This window comes from Saccostrea echinata, unplaced genomic scaffold, assembly GCF_033153115.1.
Source record: "Saccostrea echinata isolate AGI-Se365-2 ecotype Australia unplaced genomic scaffold, CSIRO_AGI_Sech_v1 ptg000004l, whole genome shotgun sequence".
NCBI lineage: Eukaryota > Metazoa > Mollusca > Bivalvia > Ostreida > Ostreidae > Saccostrea > Saccostrea echinata.
This window is the reverse complement of record NW_026889753.1, coordinates 8,717,566-8,739,787: the sequence shown is the minus strand read 5'-3', so window position 1 is coordinate 8,739,787 and position 22,222 is coordinate 8,717,566. Positions and strand designations below refer to the sequence as shown.

The 22,222-nt window shown below is 34.9% G+C and overlaps 2 protein-coding genes across 2 annotated transcripts in view; one reads left to right on the top strand and one right to left on the bottom strand.

Annotated features, from left to right (window-relative positions):
• The window catches only part of LOC133179124 (collagen alpha-5(VI) chain-like), a 284,568-nt gene that overhangs the window by 60,085 nt on the left and 202,261 nt on the right, over positions 1–22,222 (top strand). The gene's annotated exons all lie outside the window — the stretch shown is intronic.
• LOC133179212 (collagen alpha-5(VI) chain-like) overlaps positions 12,555–22,222 on the bottom strand; it is a 65,638-nt gene continuing 55,970 nt past the window's right edge. The window contains 2 exon segments of the mRNA XM_061314004.1: positions 12,555–12,715; positions 21,747–22,095. Of these exon segments, the coding sequence (XP_061169988.1) occupies positions 12,615–12,715; positions 21,747–22,095 (450 nt within the window). The 3' untranslated portion in view covers positions 12,555–12,614.

Here is a 22,222-nt window from a genome sequence, read left to right as displayed (position 1 = left end):
AGAAATCCTTGACTTGGGAAGATGTTAATACTGTGGCAAGGTTGAATATTCCTACCATTCCATATAGGATCCACACATACCATATTGCTGTAATAAATAAATTAAATAAAATTAAGAACGCGTTACATACCTATGATCATTAATTATCAGTAGATTTCGTTCTGCTTTTGGACCATCGGGTACAAATTCAAGCTATAATTGCATGCTTCCTACTCCTTGAGTTCGACTTGACACCTGAAATATTCACTGTCACAACCTTGGACGCCACTGGGTTGTTGGTTTTTGAAGATCAAAGGCGAGGAGGCGCATCTTTTCACTCTGATCCCTCTTCTATATACACTGTATCTTGATGTACAGTTCCTAATGTCTTGTAAATAATCGTGTGTGTTTATCACTTTTGAATAACAGTTCCTGTATACAGTGGTTAAGGGGGGGGGGGGGGGTTCGGTTGCGCCTTCCCCGGAATTTTTTTTAATAGTGCGAAATAGTACATTTTAAACAGTCACGGTAGCTCTGTCGGTAGTAGAGCGCTCGCTCCGTGATTGGAAGGTCGTGTGTTAGAATCACGGCCGCGACTCGTTAAAAATAGGTATCAGTTGTTCCCTCGCCAAGCGCTTGGCACTTTGAAGTGAAAGTTGCGGGTCCTTCGGATGAGACCTTAAAACCGAGCCCACTAGTCACGGTAGGCGTTGGCACGATAAAGAACCCTCAATGGCCCCGAGTGCTGAGTAAAGGTCTAAATTTGAAGCCCTTTACTGGTATAACGTGACGTCCTACATGAGTGAAAAATTCTCGAACGGGGACGTAAAACAACATGCAATCAATCAATACATTTTTAAACTGAAATCCTTTCTTTTTTACTGCTTTGATAAACTGATTCAAAGTTAAAAAAATTGAATATAAAACCCTGAAAAAAAAAGAAAAAATTTTGTTAAAAGAAAGAAACATTAAAAAAACATATATTTTATTTTCAATTATGAAAAATCTCTGAAAACATAACATTACATTGCACTAGGGGTATCCTTTAGATCACTAGGTAAATATTAACACTGGCTTTCTTTATGCATATATACACATCTTGATTACCACTGGCACATACAAATATGAAATATAAAATGTTTAAATTGTTTAAATTATTCAAATACTTTTATATGAAATGCTGCAAAATTGTAAAATACTTCATGCTTTGCGGAAAGGATTTTTTTTTTAATATGACGATTTTTTAGGAAGAAAGGCGGACATTTCTTGGCGGCGGACATAATGTGACGATTTTTTCGGAAGGTGGACATTTCAATGTTCAGCACTCCACCGGCAAGTGGTGGCGACTCCATATGAGTGAAAAGTTCTCGAGGGGGACGTTAAACAAACAAACATTGCTTGGTTCATTCTTTTTTCATGAATTCAATAAATACTTTCAACATACATGTATACATTTATCAGTCATAAATACTCACAAATATATAATAGAACATATTAAATAATTAAAATATATATCTTTCTTACATATGTTAAAAAAGTCAGCGATGATGAAGATCAATATTTGCATGTGCATTTAAATTTCATTGGATTTTCATACAGATTTGTGTGCAGATTCGGATAGAATCCTATGCTGCATGATTTTAGGCTGTCGTGGGCAGTATTTGGAAGTGGTCCCTCTTACGTTTTCCACTGTCTCCACCATCTATGGTACTCACTTGGAACTGCAGTTGGTTAAGGAAGGTCTTGACTGTATTTATCTACAAGCATCTCAATTCTTTCAGGCAAAAATCCTGTTGTGTTTTTTTTTAACTTTTTTACTTACTCATGACTCTGGTGTCATGAGAAGTCCATTTGCAACCATGTGGCTGTAGGCGAGAATCTGTTCTCCAATCCAACCAGAAGGTGGTCCAAAAAAGTTATGAAAACACTTTTCCTGTAAAATTCCTCTGGTGAAGTTGCTGGTGTGTTGCAACGTTTTAAACGTCTGTCGATTGCACTGTCTGGGAATCTTTGGATCAACATTAATCCTGGATGCCATATACTTGCACTCCTCATACATCACGGAGAAGTTAGTTTCGGTATTGTTCCTCATGTGTTGCAGGCAAGATTTCACAGTTCTGATTTCCTCATATGCAGCAATGTCTTGAGAAAGTTGCTGAATATTTACTGAAACTGGTTTTAGGTACCTCAAACCGTCCTTTGTAGTGATGAATGTTCTTTAAAAACTGGAAATTGGTCAAGCAAGCAATGAATCCCTTGGTTTTGATTAGAGTCTCGGAATCCCAAGATCTGCTCGTATCACTGATGGATTCCATGCAGGCCAAACCCAATTCATACAACTCTGTAAACTTTTCAGAAGCTTGACATTTTTCCACCCATCTCGTTTTGCAAAGGTCTACCAGCTTTATCTTGGATGATTGTGCCTCTGATAAAATGGTCTCCTCGAATACCTTTTGCCGTTTGAGGCTGTAGTTAAAAAACAGAAATATCTCTTGCAGAGTTCCATTCACATTTTGCACCATTGGCAGCTGACAGGCTTTGACAATGGAAAGATTTAAGCAGTGTGCAGCACAATGGACATAGCTTTCGCGTTAATAGCTGTGATGAGACCTTGAACTCCCTTCACTGCACCTCCCATGTTTGATCCCCCATCAGAGCCTTGTCCTCGCATGTCCATGATAGGAAGACCCTATTGGTTTAGAAGCGTTGCCAGTTTGTCCGTCAGGGCTTCTCCAATTACTGCTTCACATGGAACAAAGCATATAAACGTCTCCTGGATGCAGTTTTCAGCGTCCACATACCTTACACAACAGCAAGTCGTTCCAAGTTAGATCTGTCTGTCACTTCATCCATAAGTATGTTGTAGAATTGTGCACTTTTCAATTCTCACAGAATTTTTCTGGAAATCTGTTCACCAGTAATTCCAATCAGCTCATTTTGAATGGTTTTGGACAGGTAAGTGGTATTCTTTGCTGAAGAGGCAACGTGGTCTTGAAGGATGTTGTCTCCTGCTTTCACTCGAAAATGGATCAGCTATTGAAAGTTTCCTTTGTTGACCTCATCTCTGCTGTATGTTGCATCATCTCTATGTCCCCTCAGTGCAATGTTCTGACAACCACAAAACAGCACTGTTGAAATGATGGAATTCAAAATCTGTCTGTTGGTCTTGATTCTATGGCTACAGCTGATTCTGCTCTGACATCAATGCTCTATGTTTGGTCTTTAAAATTCTTTATAAAATCTTCCGCTCTCAAAGTTGCTGTCAAATGATAAATCATGTTGTTGTGAGCTTTACATTCACCATGTCCTTTAACCCAATTCTTTACTGGTCTCTTTACAAAACTTCCCAAGTTTGTTCCTGTAGCGAAGAAGGCACAGAACTTGCAGAACATTCCATCCACTGAAGTGGAGTACACCAAGTGAAAGTCTGCAGCCATGCTCGTTGGAAAAGACCTTGCAAACCCATACATGTTTAATTTAGGAAACTGAAAAGAACTTGGAGGTGCATAATCAGTGGTAAGGAATTGAAAGATAACGTCCCTGTCGGTAGTGTGGTTTATTAGGTGTGCTATGTCCCTTGAATGCTGGCTGTATGAAGAAAAGATAACCTATTAATTTGCTGTATGGTTTGGTGCATTTCAAAATGTAGCACATTTATCTGCTTTTACCAACTAAACTGATCAGTCAGCAAGGGCCCCCAAAAAGAATATTATCTAATGTTGCAGCTAAATATGTGTGTAAATGTTTGTATTTAAACCTTAAGTGAATACAAACATCAACTAGTTTTTACCTTAATTTCAAACAAACATTGTGTAGCAAGAAAATCCAAAATACATGTTATACATCTCACTCTTCATTCTATTTCCACAAACCAGTGGCTGTCTCCTACAAATTTCTCTCGTTCTCATGAATATTAATAACACACATTCAACCAGTGGAATAACATCTGACGCTTCAAGTCAGAACCAATGAAAATGATCAGTCTATCTTGTATTTGGATGTAGCCATAACCACGAGCTGTACATCAACTGCGGTCCGAATTTCCTTTCTGAACGAGTAACGCTATTCAGCGCTGTCACACAACGTCTACATTCGAAACCCTGTATTTTAATGTAAAACCTTGTAAGTATTTTAGAATATACGTTACTCACCTCTGTTCTTCAGGATCTATCGTATTTTTTTCAATAAATCTGCCACGCATAGCAAACATGATTTCATTACGGGCGCCGCCATTTAAGCGTACCAAAAATTGCTACAGAGTGATTTCATTGGTCAAGGTAAATCTGTCGTTAATAAATATTCAATGATTCAGTCGCGAGAACGAGAGAATTTGGTAGGAGGCAGCCACGGGTTTCTGGAAATAGAATGGACACAAAACCCGTGGCTTGCGACGATGCATCACGCCTGATATCTGTGATTTTAAACAGGGCTTGAGCTCTGTTACTATTAATGTTTATGTGCTCAATTTTAATGCGTAGGTTTGTAGACATTAACTTCAAACTATGCTACATATCTTGAGCATGATATGTCATATAATTGAATAAATAATCTAATTTCCTAATAAGAAGAGAACTAAGTTATTTGACCACAATTTTTGAATGAAGTATATAATCATTTTGAATACAAAAACATAATCAGTTATGGTACGAGTGAAAATCAAGTATTCAATTTATTGGGTTTTTTTAATAATGCAGAAAATGCAATAAGACGTTTAAGGCACGTGCCTAAATTATAGAAACAAAACTCTTTAAAAAAAGAAATAAAGAAAATAAATGACTAAATATCATTTTCGCCATTGATAAATAACAACCAATCTGTGCAAAGTAATAATATCTTGTAGGACTCCTTTTAAAACGTCTTTAAAATTTCTACATGCAAGTAATTAAATAAATATAAAACTTCCCTGGCGCTAACAAGATACGTTATGTGTGAAATTAATTGTCATTTTAATTAATATTTTAATTTGAAATAACAGTAATTAACTTATTTATGGCTGTCCATCCGAATTTACCTCTCCTTTGTGGTTAGACTAGCTTTTTTTCTGAAAGCAACTTTCACTTCAAAGTGTTAAGCATTGGAGAAGGAACAGTTGTTACCTATTATTCATCGACTTGGGTCAGTCACGGCTGGGGTTTGAACCCATGACGGATCAGGGAGCGAGCGCTCTACCGGTGGAAGCATCGGATATAAAGCTGAATAGTTATTTTCACTGAGCTTTAATTTAGTGATGGTACTTGCCCATTCAATAATTCTGTACGTTATTTAGACAGTGCTAATTTTTCTTTCAAATTCTGTCAAAAACCAATAGTTTTTAAAGAGTGACAAAATTTCGATAAAAACTTTACATAAATGTAAACTTCACTGAGTTGGGTCATGGTTACTAAAACAAAAATTTCTTCGAAATTTCATTCTATGAACAAGTTTTGTCCATTTTCAATAAAACAAAAGTAGACTTCTGATTTCACTAATGTACCTAACTCTGTGGATCGGTTAGTATGCCCCCGTAATCGAAGATTCGGGGGCATATTTTTGCCTTGTCCGTCTGTCTGTTTGTCCGCAAAAAACTTTAACCTTGCCCATAACTTTTGATTGGTTGAAACTATGGCTTTCATATTTCACATGTGTATTTCTTGTGACAAGGCCTTCCTTTGGATACCAAGAACTTTGACCTTGACCTTAGAGTTTGACCTACTTTTGGAAAACTTTAACCTTGGCCATAACGTTTGAATAATTAGTGCTAGGGCTTTCATATTTCACATGTGTAATCCTTGTGGGAAGACCTTTCTTTGGATACCAACAACTTTGACACCTTGACCTTGGAGTTTGACCTACTTTTGGAAAACTGTAACCTTGGTCATAACTTTTGAACAGTTGGAGCTAAAGCTTTCACACTTCACATATGTAATCCTTGTGACAAGATTCTTTTTAATACCAAGGTCTTTGACCTTGGAGTTTGACCTACTTTTGGAAAACTTTAACCTTGCCCTAACTTTTAATTGGTTGGAGCTATGGCGTTCATATTTCACACGTGTATTCTTGTTACAAGACCTTTCTTTGGGTACCATCTTATTTGACCATGGAGTTTGACCCAGATTTGCAAAATTTTACCATACATTAACCTTGGTAATTACTTTTGAACAGTTGGTGCTAGGGCTTTCATACTTCACATATGTAATCCTTGTGAAGAGAACCTTCCTCTCTGACCTTGGAGTGTTTGACCTACTTTAAAAACTTTAACCTTGGCCATAACTTTTGAACAGTTGGTTCTAGGACTTTCATATTTCACAGGTGTATTTCTCGTGAGAAGGCCTTTCCTTGGGCACCATGTTTTTTTTACTATGACCTTGATGTTTGACTCACTCTTGAAAAACTTTAACCTTTTCCTTATCTTTGCAATAGTTGCCGCTAGGGCTTTCATATTTCACAGGAATATTCTTCGAGACAAGACCTTACTTTGGGTACCAACATACCGGTATTTGATTTGCATTTGAGAAAGTTTAACCTTCGCTATAAGTTTTCATACGGGGGCATCAGCGATTCACAAACATATCTTGTTAATTCTGACAATGTCATGGAAAGTAAAACTAGAAAATGTTGTCAACTTCTAAATGCCACTACTCCTACAATTTTAAATTGTCCAATTTCAAAAACTGGTATGTTACTTTACAAAGATATATCATTCCGATGTATGTTACTGATTTTGATGAACAGTGTAGTTAAGATAAATAAAAAATAGAAATTTCTACAATTTCGCTATGATTTAAATAAAATTTGGTATGCAGGTAGACTACACTTGGATACACAATCATGGTTATTTTGACAAATGGTATCATGGTTATTAGGAATCCAGGCTCTCTTTACAAAAGAACCTTAAGAATCAAAAGAACCTACATAATGAGACGTAAAACAACAAACAATCATCCGTAGAAAACTCATAAGTTAAGGATGAGCAATAACCTTGAACCTCGTATCTACAGTAGGTGAGTGGTCATTTTGCACTAATATATATATATATATATATATATATATATATATATATATATATATATATATATATATATATATATACAGTAAAACTTGTTGAATCCGGATGTTGTACATTCCGGCATGTTGTTCAGTCCGGCGTAATATCTTAGTCCCCTGAATTTTCTTCATAATTTATGTTTAATAAATGTTGTTCAATCCGGATCTTGCGTATTCTGTAAACCGGCCGCTATTTAAAGAACTAACTGCTCACAATTAGTACAAATTATCTCCTCTAATCCGGCCACTTATTTTTACCTGTGCCTGCTGGTCATTAGAGAAGTCTCGCTTGGGGTAATTATTGTCCCGTTAATGATCTATCCTGTATCTATCCTGTATCGACAGTTTAGATTTTAACAAACGTGATAAAAAAAATCATTAATGTCTCAAGTAAGGCGAGGAAATTAACTCACAAAAGAACGAGTGATTGTGATGGTTGCGTGTATCATGTCTGTAGAAATATTCATGACCTCCTTTCTACTTTCGTTTTGCGTGCAACGACGTGCAATTCGAATTACTTCCCTTTGTGTCGCTAGTTTACAACGACTATAACGAGAGAAGATTTTGGTTCAATATTCATTATAACATTTGAAATTAACAAATACAGTGTCTAAATATTCAAACATATTAATTTTTAAAGAAAGAAATTAATTAGGAATCTGTCCCTAACAAAATAATATTTACAGCTACGACGAGGTTTTGGAGTGTGTTTAAAACATTCAAATTTAATAAATGACCAAGAGATATTATATTTCGTTACTGAATAAAAAACTTAAACAGAAATGAAAATTCTAAAGAACAAACAGAGTTTAAAACAAACGGAAATAGACGATTTTTTTTTCAAGTGAAACGTAAAAAATGACACATTTGATCAAGTATTTATTTACCACTCTTTGTTTACATCTATGTAATTTTTAACTTGCTATAATGGTTCAATTTTCTCCAATCCGGATGTTGTCTAATCCGGCCAAAAATTTTGGAACCACTGGTCGCCGGATTAGACAAGTTTTACTGTATATATATATATATATATATATATATATATATATATATATATATATATATATATATATATATATATATAAAGCTTAGAATGGCTAAAATCCGATAATTTTATAGATACAAGGACCTTTTCCCCATTTTCAATGAAAGAAAAAGTGAGCAAGCTCACATACCCAACGCTCCCCGAAACCTCGACAATGCGACACTTAATGAATGGCACAGTGCATTTTAAATACACAGCATAATTCAAAAAGGGGCATTACTTGCAAAAAATCACATCAAAACTTCTAGCATATAAGGACATTCAAATCTTTGTTTGTTACAAATTTAATTGGGCTGAAGTTTCTAGATAAATACTGGAATCATATTTTCTTGGTAATATACAAATCTATACATTATGTCTGAAATACCTACAAAGTTTCAGGAAATTCAGTGCAGGATGTATGCTGACAAACTGTTATTTAAATTCCTCAGTGATTTGGATTTGTTAATGAGTGTAAGTCCATGTCCAACACATGACAATTTACACATTTAAATAATTGATGGAAACAAAATTATGATATAGTCATATAAATTTGTTTATACTGTACTTATGAAATTATTTAAGGCAAAGCACCAATTTGAATGGGGGGGGGGGGGGGGATGAGAACTATCCAAGATTTTGTGTGTGTGTGTGTTAAATCATTAACATTTTGATCTCAAAATCAATAGCGGTCTTTTAAGGTCATAAAATATTTCACATAAAATTTCAAAGCAAAAGCTGATTCCAGTAGATTTCCTTATTACAGTGTACCTTGCTGGGAAGTTTCTTCAATAATAGGCAAAACTCTTAAGGCAAAAATAATGGAATCGGAGTTTCATGGTAATATGCATATCTACATATTGTGTCCTAAATATCTGCAAAGTTTGACCAAATTCTGTGCAGCGGTTTAAGAGGAGTTGCGCTGACAATCTCTTCATCTCTATATTCAAGATATGGCCAAAAATCTAAGTTGAAAAGTGCCGAAATTCCCAGAAAAAATAATGGAATCGGAATTTCCTGGTAATATGCACATCTACACATTGTGTCTTAAATATCTGCAAAGTTTGACGAAATTCTGTGCAGCGGTTTATGAGGAGTTGCGCTGACACACACACACACAAAAAAAAAAGTACTGACGGACTGACTGACTGACTGACGGGTCAAAAACATTATACCTCACCCAACTTGTTGCATGATTGATAATTGTACCTTTTTAACCCTGACAAGGTTGTTTCACTCTGAGACGTCACCAGGTGCAGTGGAATGGCTTCAAATTTACACCCTTACTCGGCACTCAAGGCTATTGAGCACTACGGGATCTTTCACATGTCAACCTCTGCCATTGCACTGGGTCTCGGTTTTCAAGGTAACAGCCAGAGTAATGCGCCTAACACTTTATAGTGCCGACCCCTTGGTGAAGAGACTATTGTTACTTAATTTTTTTCGACTTAGATTGGTCGCGACAGGGGCGCAAACCAACGAACATCCGACCGACTACGAAGCGAGTTACTGTGACAGTAGCTTCTCACAAGGATTACACGTGAAGTATAAAAGCCCTAGCACCAACCGTTCAAAAGTTATGGCCAAGATTAAAGTTTTTCAAAAGTAGTTCAAACTCCAAGGTCAAGGTCAAAACGTCAAAGTTGTTTGTATCCAAAGGAAGGTCTTGTCACAAGAATTACACATGTGAAGTATGAAAGCCCTAGCACTAATTGTTCAAAAGTTGTGGCCAAGGTTAAAGTTTTGTAAAATTTTGCAAAACTGGGTCAAAATCCAAGGTCAAGGTCAAATATGGTGGTACCCAAAGAAAGGTCTTGTGACAAGGAATACACATGTGAAATATGAAAGCCATAGCTCCAACCAATCAAAAGTTATGGGCAAGGTTAAAGTTTTTGCGGACAAACAGACAGACGGACGGACAGGGCAAATCTTCGATACGCGGGCATAAAAAATATACTGTCTCGTATATTATAATTAGACTTGAATTCTTATAGAAAAGTATCCATTATCATGATAAGGTGAGTCAAACGATATTAGTGTGTTCTCTAAATTGACTTAATTTTTAACGAAATATGATAAATTTGGTATTGCTTTTCTTGTAATACATTTATTTTCTTAATCTACAATAATATGGTAATTTACAGAAGATTTGGAAATGTTAAAGGAGGCACAAGGCAGTTTCGTTCCAAAGGCCAGGTCTAAATTGTTGAAAAAAGGGTGGAACTTGTGATTTGAGAGTTTATTTCAGGGTGATAAATTATTTTTCTAAATTTTTATAAATCATTTTTCACTTATGGCTTTGGAGTGTTCTCTCACTTCATAACAAAATACAATCATATGAATATTGAAAAAATAATACTAGATTAACAGACTAAACATTCAACAATACCAATTTACACAGGTGGTTCGAAAGACAAAAATAAAGTCGCTGCCACAGCAGTGGTTCAAAATTATGTTTTCTCTTCACGACTTTCGAATATATCAACAATTTTCATATCGGAGGCAAAGGCAACACTGCTTGCTTTTGAATATATAAAGACTTCAAGTAATTTCTCTAATATTATTTGAATACTTGCTTTCTTCAATGCTTACAATCCATACACAATATGAACATTGATCACCCATACATTTAAGGTACATTATCAAGTTCTATCTTTCAAAATAGTTGAATTTTGTTAATTCCGAGTCGTACAGGTATCCCGGCCAACAAGGCCGACAAAGGTGGAAAAAGTACACTTCACCACGTAATTAATTTCCCCTTCAAACTTCCTTACACCGATTTGAAGAATTTTAATTAGTAATTAAAAGCTTAACGTAAATTCAGTTTGGCAAATATTTTGGGATACTTGTAATAATGATAAACTTTATTCATTAAAAAACAATATTCAATCATCTATTACGGTCTGAAACGTCAAAACGAAATCAATAGCAAGAATAAACATCGGACATTCAAGGTTTACCCATTCACACCTACAGGGAACACCGTGCTACCTGAATGTTTATTTTGTGACATCAAAAACTATACACCACAGAATGCTCAGAAAGTACTGGATTTTCGCCTAGATGCGATGTGACTTTTATATAATGTGCATAATCTTTTTACAAACATTTAACCTTGTACAATAATACAGTACTTACACGAAACTGTATTATACAGAAAGATTTAGATGTTATTTTAACTGGTATTTATTTGTAGATATTATATATACTTTAAAACTTAACCGTTTTTAAATTTCAGGTCCGTCACAATGGACCTTAACTAGTGCCCCGTCTCAAGGATAACAACCCCTTTGGCACGCAAAAGATCGTTTCACTGGTTTTTGGAAAAGAGTAGAGTCACTGGGGGCCGTCAGGAGAAACTAACAACTTTTAAAACATCACGCAATTTTGTCTACAACTGAAATATAGCCGACTTGCGTATAACAACAATCAATCAATCAATGAAGGTGTAATAACGCGAAAAAAGGCTTAATAATGCAAAGTAAAAAGGAGTTTTCTCATCGCGTTGCTACGCCTTTTTTTCCCACGTAATTACGCCTTCTCACTATGCACAACAAATCTTAAATATTTCTGTAGGTTGATCGTACAAGGCACAAAATCTATTAGGATCATCATAAGGAAATATGTTTCCTTGTGTATTATCACTGAGATTGATTGATCGATTGCATGTTGTTTTACTCCCCTTTCGAGAATTTTTCACTCATATAGAGACGTCACCATATACCGGTGAAGGACTTCAAATTTAGACCTTTACTCAGCACTCGGGGCCATTGAGCAGTGAGGGTTCTTTATCGTGCCAACACCTACCGTGACACGAGGCCTCGGTTTTTAAGGTCTCATCCGAAGGACCTGCAACTTTCACTTTAAAGTGCCGAGTGCTTGGCGAAGGGACAGTTTATACCTATTTTTTATCGACTCTGGTCAGTCGCAGCCGTGATTCGAACACAAGACCTTCCGATTACAGAGCGAACTCTCTGCCAAATGAGCTACCGTGACGGTATTATCACTGAGAAAAACAATATGCGCACTAGTTTAAGCTGTATATTTAAAAGAAAACTATCATTTTTTTCGTATTTTTATTTTATTTAGATCTGATGTATGTATACATATAGAACAAATGAAAATACATTTATTACTGTGCGCCCAAATCGTGCAATAACTTAAGATGATATAATCTTAAATTTTATCGACAGGGTTTATTTCTTTATCTTAAATTCAACACTAACAGTTTAAGATACAGTGCAAGATATATAATGAAAAAGTGCTCGTAAATAAACGTTTCAGAGTCAGATACAACCCTCCAATAATGTCCATGGAGGAAAGTGTGAGTAAATTTGAGATCACATATTAAAACAAAACAAAAAAAAAAATAACAGACACCATGCCTAATATTGACGTGCACACAGTGCAGAAAAAAAATTATTAAAAAGGCGTCAACAATAATATTGCAAAAACCAAAAACATAAACATTAAAAATGAATAAAATATTAATGACATTCAACCTTCTTATTGTAACAAATGAACACTATCGATGCAGAATTTTGTGTGCAAAAACTAAAGTCGGTAAAATTAATTTCATGTTTGCGAATTATCCTACCAGAAACATCGTATGAATGAGTACAAAACATGCGCAAAATCCCATAACAAAGACAGGAATGCAGGACATCGCCACAGACAACATAAACCAATCTGAAAAGGGAAAAAACTTCTAATATTTGTTTCAAAGGCAAACAAATATACAAAAACTATTAAGTAAATTGTTTTTGGATATTCAATAGAATAAAGCTTAAATTTGTTGATATAAAGAAATTTAATTAACCATATACATGTATGGAGAAATAGTATACAGTTTATTTATGAGATTGTTTCCACGTGATTATTTCTGATTAATATATATACCGGTATTCAAATCATCCACTCATAATTCCATTTTGAAATCAGATGAGCCCTATTCATTTTTCTCTTTTCTTCATGCCTTGGTGAGAGATATATTGGTAGATTTTTTGTGATTAATAGTTGGCAGCTCATATGATCTTTCTTTTTATACAATAAGTACGCCACACTGATGCAAGAAATCGTTTTTTTTTTAAATTTAAAAGGCGTCGAGGTGAGCTAAAAATTAGTATATTAAAGAACAAGGTACAGTTTTAGCCAAAGTTTGCCTGGTGATTTTCCCAAAAATTGAATATGTTTATTTAACTCTTTCTTTTTTGTTATTTAATAAAGTAACCCTCATAGACACCAAAACATATATTTAAAAAAACCCACTTGTACGCATGCGCAATATGCACTGTCAAAAAGATAATATCCTTGGCTCATTTGCCATTATTTGTACAAAAAATAGCCAGTAAAAGTCAAAATTCAATACCTCCACAGTGATCGCCCACGATTAAATTTTGACAGAATGAATATGAAGTGTAAATCCATATTCAGTCTTAATTTCATCGTGGGCGAGGACTGTGGACATGGTAAAATCTTAAAAATTAGTTCGATCAATTTCTAATCATAACGGTTGCCATGTCGGTTGTAGATGTTATAAACTCTCGAATTATAACCTCAGTACGGTGATTTCAAGATAGTTGAAAGCAGTATATCATTTAAGTGCTCAGTAAAGCTTATAATAGTGTCTTGGCAAACTGTATTCTTTTTTTTTTTTGAATAACATATATAAATTATCCGGAATTTTCATCTCGTCGTTTGAATGACGTCATTTTCGTTACCATGGGTTAATGTAAACAGAAGTAGATGTACCAGGATTCTGGTTTACCGACATCAAGATCTTACGGGTGAGAAAAAATTGTATATACATATCACTTCTATGAGTGAAAATTTTTATATGTGCAGTTTTCATGAATATGATCAACTATTTAACCGACGATTGTACGTCACACGCGTACACGGCGGATAAAGCCTTGTGAACAGATGAAAGCTAAGAGGGAGAAATGTTACGAACTGAATCTTGAAACTTAGATAATGATTTAATTTTTTACATTAAAAATATTGTATGTTTTAGCAAAAATTATTAGGCTAGCCATTCTAATATTTACATCGTCTGCAAGTACCGGTTACAACAGCTGTATAAGCTTTCGGGACCTTTGACGCCATGGCTAGATAGCCTAGTGTTATTTTTAATCTTTACAATACATACATGCATAATAAAAAAGAAAACTAGTATTTAGACGGCATATTTATTGAATATTGTCTGTTTCAAACTCAGCTTGTTACTTTATTTTGAGTTTGTATACATTTGTAGGTCTTAAATAACGTGCTCGTATATAGGTAGTGAATAGTCCGTATCGAATATTGTACGACACGATATGGTACGGTAATAAGGGTGTGGGTTCGAATCCGCCATGCGTGTTTTTTTTTTTTTTTTTTTTTTCCTTACTATGTCATGTTACATGTACTATGTATTTGATGAAGAAAATACACTTTTTTTACACTATATGTAACATATCTGAAAATAATTATACATGATCATTTTTTTCAGAATGGACAGGAGACATTATTCGTGTGTTTTGTGTCGAGGAAGACCACCTCCACAAGAACGTCGTCCAGTACAGTCGGGATATATAAACATTCTGTCAAAAAAATTTGCAGTTGGTGCAACAGAATCAGACGTACTGTGCAACAAGTGCCGTCATAAATGCCGAAACATTTCTCGAAAAAGGGAGGTTTGTACAATTCCTGTAAGTGATAAGGATGAGGCTAATGATCCATCTTTTACATCTCCCAAACGCACTAAATTGACAGAAATATCAAGTCCGCCATCTGTTGCATTACCTTTCTCATCTTCAACAAAAAGTCATGGATATTGTTTTGTGTGCAAAAAGCCAGGACCTAAACTTATTTCGCTTTCAAATCAAGCTCGCCTGCATGTACTTATCATAGGAGAAATCATAATTCCGTCAGGAGCAAGGTGTTGTACAGGTCACTTAATAAGTGGAAAGCTTTCGGAGAAAGCTATAGAAAATATTAAAACCAGTGAGGGTGTAATGTTGAATAGAACCGCAGTATATAACATCATTCAAGACTTACGGGAAATAGCTTTCCGCAATTCCAGGCTCGATTTTGATGATGAGGGCAACATGGATGATGACGACTACAAGATTCTAACTGGACTTACTCGTCGTGAATTTGAAGATGTTGTGTCAACGGTGACCAGTATCAACTCAACAAAAGTAAGAAGTAAGAGGACATGCATTGCCATTCTCCTGGTGAAACTGCGTACAGCAATGTCAAACAAATTGCTGGGCGTATTATTCAACATGACGAAGCATCAGGTTTTTACATAATTTTGTATCTATTGTTTTATGCAAAAGCAGTCATTATTCTATTTATAAACTAAATATGTTAAATAATATGTATATACATAGTCGTTAGATATTTTGTGAAAAGGATCACTTCACATTTATTCTTTTATACAGATAAGACGAGCTATTAAATCAGGAAGAAAAGCACTGATGACAGATTTTGTACCACAAAATCTGGGTTTTCAGCACATCACGCGGGAGGCAGTGATTGAGAACCACACCCGCCAACTTGCTAGAGATCTTTTCACGAACAGTGCTACGGCAGATCCGGCAATATTAGTTCTAGATGGAACTTACGTGTATATCCAGAAAAGTTCTAACTTCGCCTTTGCCAGAAGGTCTTACAGCATGCACAAACATAGGCCCCTCGTTAAACCCATGATGGTTGTAACTACTACGGGTTACATAATTTCCGTTCTTGGACCCTATCTAGCGGATTCAAAAAATAACGATGCTAGCATTCTAAAACACATGATTCTACACAACACTGAAGAAATGAAATCCTGGTTAAAAGAGGATGACGTGTTTGTTGTGGATAGGGGATTCAGGGACACTGGAGATGTGTTGGAAGATCTTGGTATCCAAATGGAATTGCCGTCATTCATACAGAGGGGAGATAAACAACTGACAACCCATGATTCAAATATTTCTAGAGTGGTTACAAAGGTAGATGAATCAAATATTAATTATTACAGCAATAACATACCCCTCCACCACCACCAAAAAATAAATAAATAAATAAATAAAATGAAATTAAAAAAAGAAAGAAAAAAAGATCAAAACATTTTTATAACGGAACTGAAATTTTATTATATGTACATCGGTTTAAACTGATGTTAGATGTTGTCGACGATCCCATCCCCCCCCCCCCCCCCCCCGCTGCTATTTTTAACAAAAACGTGTATTCCTCTAGCACTGCTTCATGTACCTGAAACCATATTTTATTTTGTGATTATATGTATATGCTTTCATTCATAGGTAAGATGGGTTGTGGAAGCTGCTAATGCTCGACTGAAACAATGGAAATACCTGGAGAAGACCCTACCTAACACCCAGATACCATTCATCGGGGATTATATCAGAATTGTATCAGCCATTTGTAATAGGTATCGGCCACCACTGTGCACTACCACATCCGATGATCAGTCAATTGCTGCAAAAATGCTTCATCTCTCCCGAAAAGAAAATGCACTACAGAAACGTGTGGAGGAAGAGGGTTTGGACAAGAGGCCAGTTCGTTGGGTAAAGGTTGACGCCGAACAGTGTGCGCCAGATTTCCCAAAATATGACGAAAATGGTATAAGAGAGCTAACTTTGGGGGTATACCAACTTCGTATGGCTCGATCATATACACACGAACACACGGACATCGAAGGTAAATACGAGATTTTAGTAAGCGATGATATACAGGGAATACTATCCGCTAAAATCCAGAGTAGACATATATCGGCTAGAAATTATCAGTGCTGGATAAGTTATAATGATGGTGTGATTGATGGTTGGTTTTGTAAGTGTAAAGCGGGGAGCAGAGTAGTCGGAATGTGTGGCCACATCACCAGTGTCGTGTGGTTTCTTGCGCACGCGAGACATGAAGTCGATTCTGTGAAAGGTGTCAGGAATTGGAGCACCTCTGTTAATGATGCATCAGATCTACCCGAAATTATCGATGAATCAGACAGTGATGAGGACAGTGATGTTGAAGAGTGAAAGAACTCAATTGCTTTTAAAACGTTTTATTTTCTTCTCTCCAATGTCATTTAATATAATGTCATTCGGTATTAGTACGAGAGATGTGTCTGAACATGTAAATGTATGTTTACAAGTTATGCTGAACAATTTCTTATTTATTTCATAGTAATTTTTACTATTATGTTTACAAATATAACAATTATATTCATAATGATTAGCGAAATAATTAACACAGGTGCAAATATTTGATGATTTCCAAAAAAGTGCAGAAACTTCCTTTATTTCTCTTAAAATACATATTTTTTCCATAACGAGAGATGTGTCTTAAATCCTAAAATAATTCGATGTTGGCCAGATGCATAACTTTTAAATTCTTCATCTCGAAATAGAATTTTAGGAAAGTGAAATTTCCTTACTTAGAATCAGCTACAGTAGGTCTCTCGTTTATGTTTTGTTGCTGACTTTCTACTATTTTTATTGTAATTACTGTTATCTCTGAAAATACAATTAAGTCGCACAGGATCCTGTGATTTTGCAGTATTTGTTCCTTAAAACAGAAGAAAACAAAGAAAGGGTGGTTGTTAAATCAATCACCAAACATACAAAAAGGGTATTTCATTTCAGGAAGGGGGTGAAATCAAAGGCAAGGGGCCTTACGAAAGAACTTACAACTAAGACCAAAATTTAATTCTGCTTCTAACTTTTTAACTTACATTATATTAAAAATGGTTTTAATCTTTTTGAAAGGAATGTAGTAAGATATTTTTACGCTAGCAATTTTAAACAAAATCATTTATATTGCAAAATTTTACAACCAATTTAAGTTTTCGGTCTTAGTCGTAAGTTCTTTTGTAAAACGGGTCCAAGGAGTGACAGAAATAACATCAAACACCATTTCGCAGGTATCGGAGAAATGTCAAACAATTTCCCTCTTTCACTTAAAGGAGGAAGCCCTCCCCCTTTTTTTATCAGTCATAGAAATTTAAGAAATGGGAATATTTCTTGTTGGTTTAGGTGGGATGGTAAAAACCCTTACTTTGATTTTAATTTTGTGTGTGATAGTATGGGAGGGGGGGGGGGAGGTATAGTAATTTAGAATACAAATAACGAGGTCTTGACCTACGGAATTTGTAGTATACTAGGGATCTTCTGGAATTATTGGGAGATTGTGTATATTATCCTCTCTATAATGAAAGTATTTTGGTGAAAATTGGCATTTTCTCTAAACATACATAAAAAATAAAAGCAAGAAATATTTCAGAAATATTTTGTCTTTTTTCTTTTCTGTGGTATATGAATGAGTCAATGGTGGGGGTACCCGGCGCAGTCATGAAATCAGATAATGAAAATCGATAACTACTACGTACGTAGTTTCGTGGACCAGAATGGGAATTTTTTTTAAATTATGTATGTAATTTTTCAATTTTATTTTGACTCTATTTTATGCAATTTTGATGGAATTTAGACTAGAAATACAACAGTCATAATTAATATTTACTACGTGTAAATAGAAATCTGAAAACGACAGCAAAATGGATTATGACGTCAATGCGGAGGAGCGAGTATACAAAAATTTATGTAGCCATGTGGAGAACTATTGTCTAGACTAAACTACCTGCTAAAACAATAATGATGCGAAGAAACATTTCATTTTTTCATTTGTATATTTTTTCCTCACAAATTATTCAATTAGAGTGAAACCAAAGGCGCTAGATGACCATCAATTATTAGGGACTAAAAAACGTTGACCAGCGGTGCAAAAGTCGGTACTGCACGATAGTCAAAGTGTACATGACATTTCATGTAATTTTCAATTGTGGCAACACACATTTTATTTTTCAAAGAATTGACTAAGAAAAGAGAGAGTTTGTTTTCTACAAAGTTATACATTTATAAGTAATAACAGAAAAAGAATTAACGCTTTCCAATCGTTTCAACACGAGAAAATAATCTAAGGCTGACGTGACGTTAAAATGACGTAGCCATGCTGCCCCAGTTCAGTGGACATATTCAAGTTTATAATATCATCGGAGCTTATCTAATAATCATATGAACTAGAAATTTTGCACATTTATTTTATTTCTTCTTGATAAAGAATTTTCATGAAATGATCTCTTTCTTTTATGGAGAAAAAGTAAATTCTCAATTATATCCCAGCAACCCTCGTATTGTAATGTTTCATAACGTAAGTTATTGTCTTTATAAAATGGGCGAACGTCAAGACAGCAGGTGTGCATTTTTAAAGGAGTATATTTCAGGCGCTTCAAAAGATATCAGATAAAAATTACTTTTTTCATAAAATTAACATATTCTAATATTTTATATAGTATTTTGGTTGATTTCCTGAACAGGGCAAATTTTGGCCAAAACTGTACCTTGTTCTTTGCGGGGTTTTTTTATTTTTATTATTAGCTCTTCTGAGCCAAAGGCTCAAAGAGCTAATGCTATGGTCATTAGTGCTGTGTGCATAAACTTTGTAAAATATGGACCATTTCTCAAGAACCTTGGCCAATTATTGTCAAATTTGTCACAGAGTATCCTTGGTCCAAGAGATCTCGTTTATATTAAAACTAAGGATGTGTCTCTTAAACAAGGGGAGTTAATTGGGAAAATAAAAACAAAAGTACTGGTAGCTAAAAAATCTTCTCAAGAACCACTGGGTGGATAATCATCAAACTTGCACAAAATGATAGTATATGTTGAGATTCAAGGCATCATTGTGGGGCCAAGGGTGTGGTCTCAAGGTCACTTCAAAGTTGATCAAAAAATATGTTTTGTTAAACCTTTGATATTTTGCTTATTATTAGGACAAGGATCATCAAATCTTGTCAGTTGATGCATCTTGGGACCTTATATCATGTTGACATGTAGGTCACGGTGACATACTTTTTGAACTTTCAGGCATTCATTTTCAAATTGTTTTAAGAGGAATATTTTGGAAACTTTGACCCCTATGATCATCAAATTTTGTCAGTTAATGCATTTGGGTCCTCGGAGTATGTTTAATGAAAAGTAGGTCACCGTGACCAGAAGGTGACCTACTTTTAAATTAAATATTTCAGGTACGAATTGGCATAGAATTATCAAACTTTTGTCAGTTGATGCATCTTTTGGTCCACGAAGTATGTCAACTTATTAAAAGTAAGTCACTGTGACCTATTTTTGAAATTTTTTGGATATATTTAAATATTTCAGATACTAATTGTCTAAGAATCATCAAATGTTTTCAGTTGATGCATCTTGGGTGCTTAAAGTTTGTCAACTGAAAAGTAGATCATTGTGACCTATTTTTGGAATTTTAAGAATATATTTTAGTATTTCATACACTAATTGGTTTTGAATCATCAAACTTTGTCAGTTGATGCATCTTGGATCCTCAAAGTATGTCAAAAAAAGTAATCACCGTGACTTATTTTTGAATTGTTAAGGCTATCTTTTAAATTTCAGATAGTAATTGACTTTGAATCATCAAACTTTGTCAAATGATGCATCTTAGGTCCTTAATGTATGTCAATAAAAATTAGGTCACCATGACCTACTTTCGAAATTTCATGACTATTTTTTTTTTTAAATTTCAGATACTAATTGTCTTAGAATCATCAAATTTTGTCAGTGATGCATCTTGGGTACTTGGGGTGTGTCATCTGAAAAGCAGGTCACTATGGCCTCCTTTTAAGGGTCTTTTTAATGATATTTTAAAAAAATTTCAGAAACGAATTTGCTTAGAATCATCAAACTTTGTCAGTAGATACATTTTGGGTCCTCAGAGAATGTCAACTAAAAATTAAGTAGGTCACCATGACCTACTTTTGAAATTTAGTGGCTATATTGAAAAAAAATCAGATACTAATTGTCTTAGAATCATCAAACTTTGTCAGTTGATGCATCCTGGGTCCTCGGAGTGTGTCAACTGAAAAGCAGGTCACTGTGACCTACTTTTTGAATTTATGGCTATATTTAATATTTCAGATTCTAATTGGCTTTGAATCGTCAAACTTTGTCAGATGATGTATTTTGTGTCCTCAGAGTGTGTCAACTAAAATGTAGGTTACAGTGATCTACTTTTAAATTTCTGAAGGCAATAAATAAAAAGAGACTTAGAATCATCAAACTTTGTCAGTTGATGCATTTTGGGGTACACAGAGTATGTTTACAAAAAAGAAGGCTGTGACCTACTTTTGGAATTTCATGGCTTCATCTGAATATTTAAAATAATAAGGGGCTTCAAATTATCAAACTTTGTCAGTTAATGTATCTTGGGTTCTCAGAGTGTTTTAACCAAAATAAAGGTTACGATGACCTACTTTTGGAATTTTAAAGCTTTTACTAAATATGTAGCATACTTAGAGGCTTTAAATAGAAGTGATAGGTCGTACAATTTATCAGAAGAGCGATTCAAGGCCTTTGGGCCTGTTGTTTTTTTGTAAATAAACCTTAATGGAATCTGCCGCCATAATAGCTTCTATATGGCCAATATGCAAATGAGCAGAATAAACACCATTTCTCCATATAATTCAAGTGTCATTCCTTGTAGTCCAGTGCTTCAGGAAAAAGCTACATGAAAAATGCTCTTGAGAGAAACTTTAGCAAATAATTTTGGGAAATGATGTTGCATACAATATCGCTTACTAAAACGTGCATCAAATGTATTGATATCTTATCGTCGATATACATTACGAGAGAATTTTTTTTTAAAAATTCTCTAACGTTACACTTACTAGGTGGTTCGTATCCAGCTGCTTTCGCCGGTTTCTTCACATTGACTAGTAATATTCCTGTTGTTTTATCTGCACTGTCGTCACAACAGAGCTTCACCATGTAGGAGTTAATATCTTTGTAAGAAAAGGCGGGATTTGAAGTGGTCAAAATGGAAAAGGTGCCACGTGATGAACCAACTGTGGAGTTTCCAGTTACGTTGAAATTCGTTGAACTTGGTAATACAGTCTCTAGCAAGCAACAAACTTCATCACCTGAAGGATCTTCAACAATGGTGGAGTATAAAACCGTTTCTCCCCCCGTTTCCTCGGCAACAAACATAGAATTCGGTAGATCTAGTATCTCCGGAGGCTGAAACAATAAATATATAATGATATAGATGGGTAATATTTGCTTTTTTGCATGCATTATCTGTATATCACAGGAATAGTTGTAGATCATCAATTACAATAATAAGTAACATGATTTTTTGTGAAAC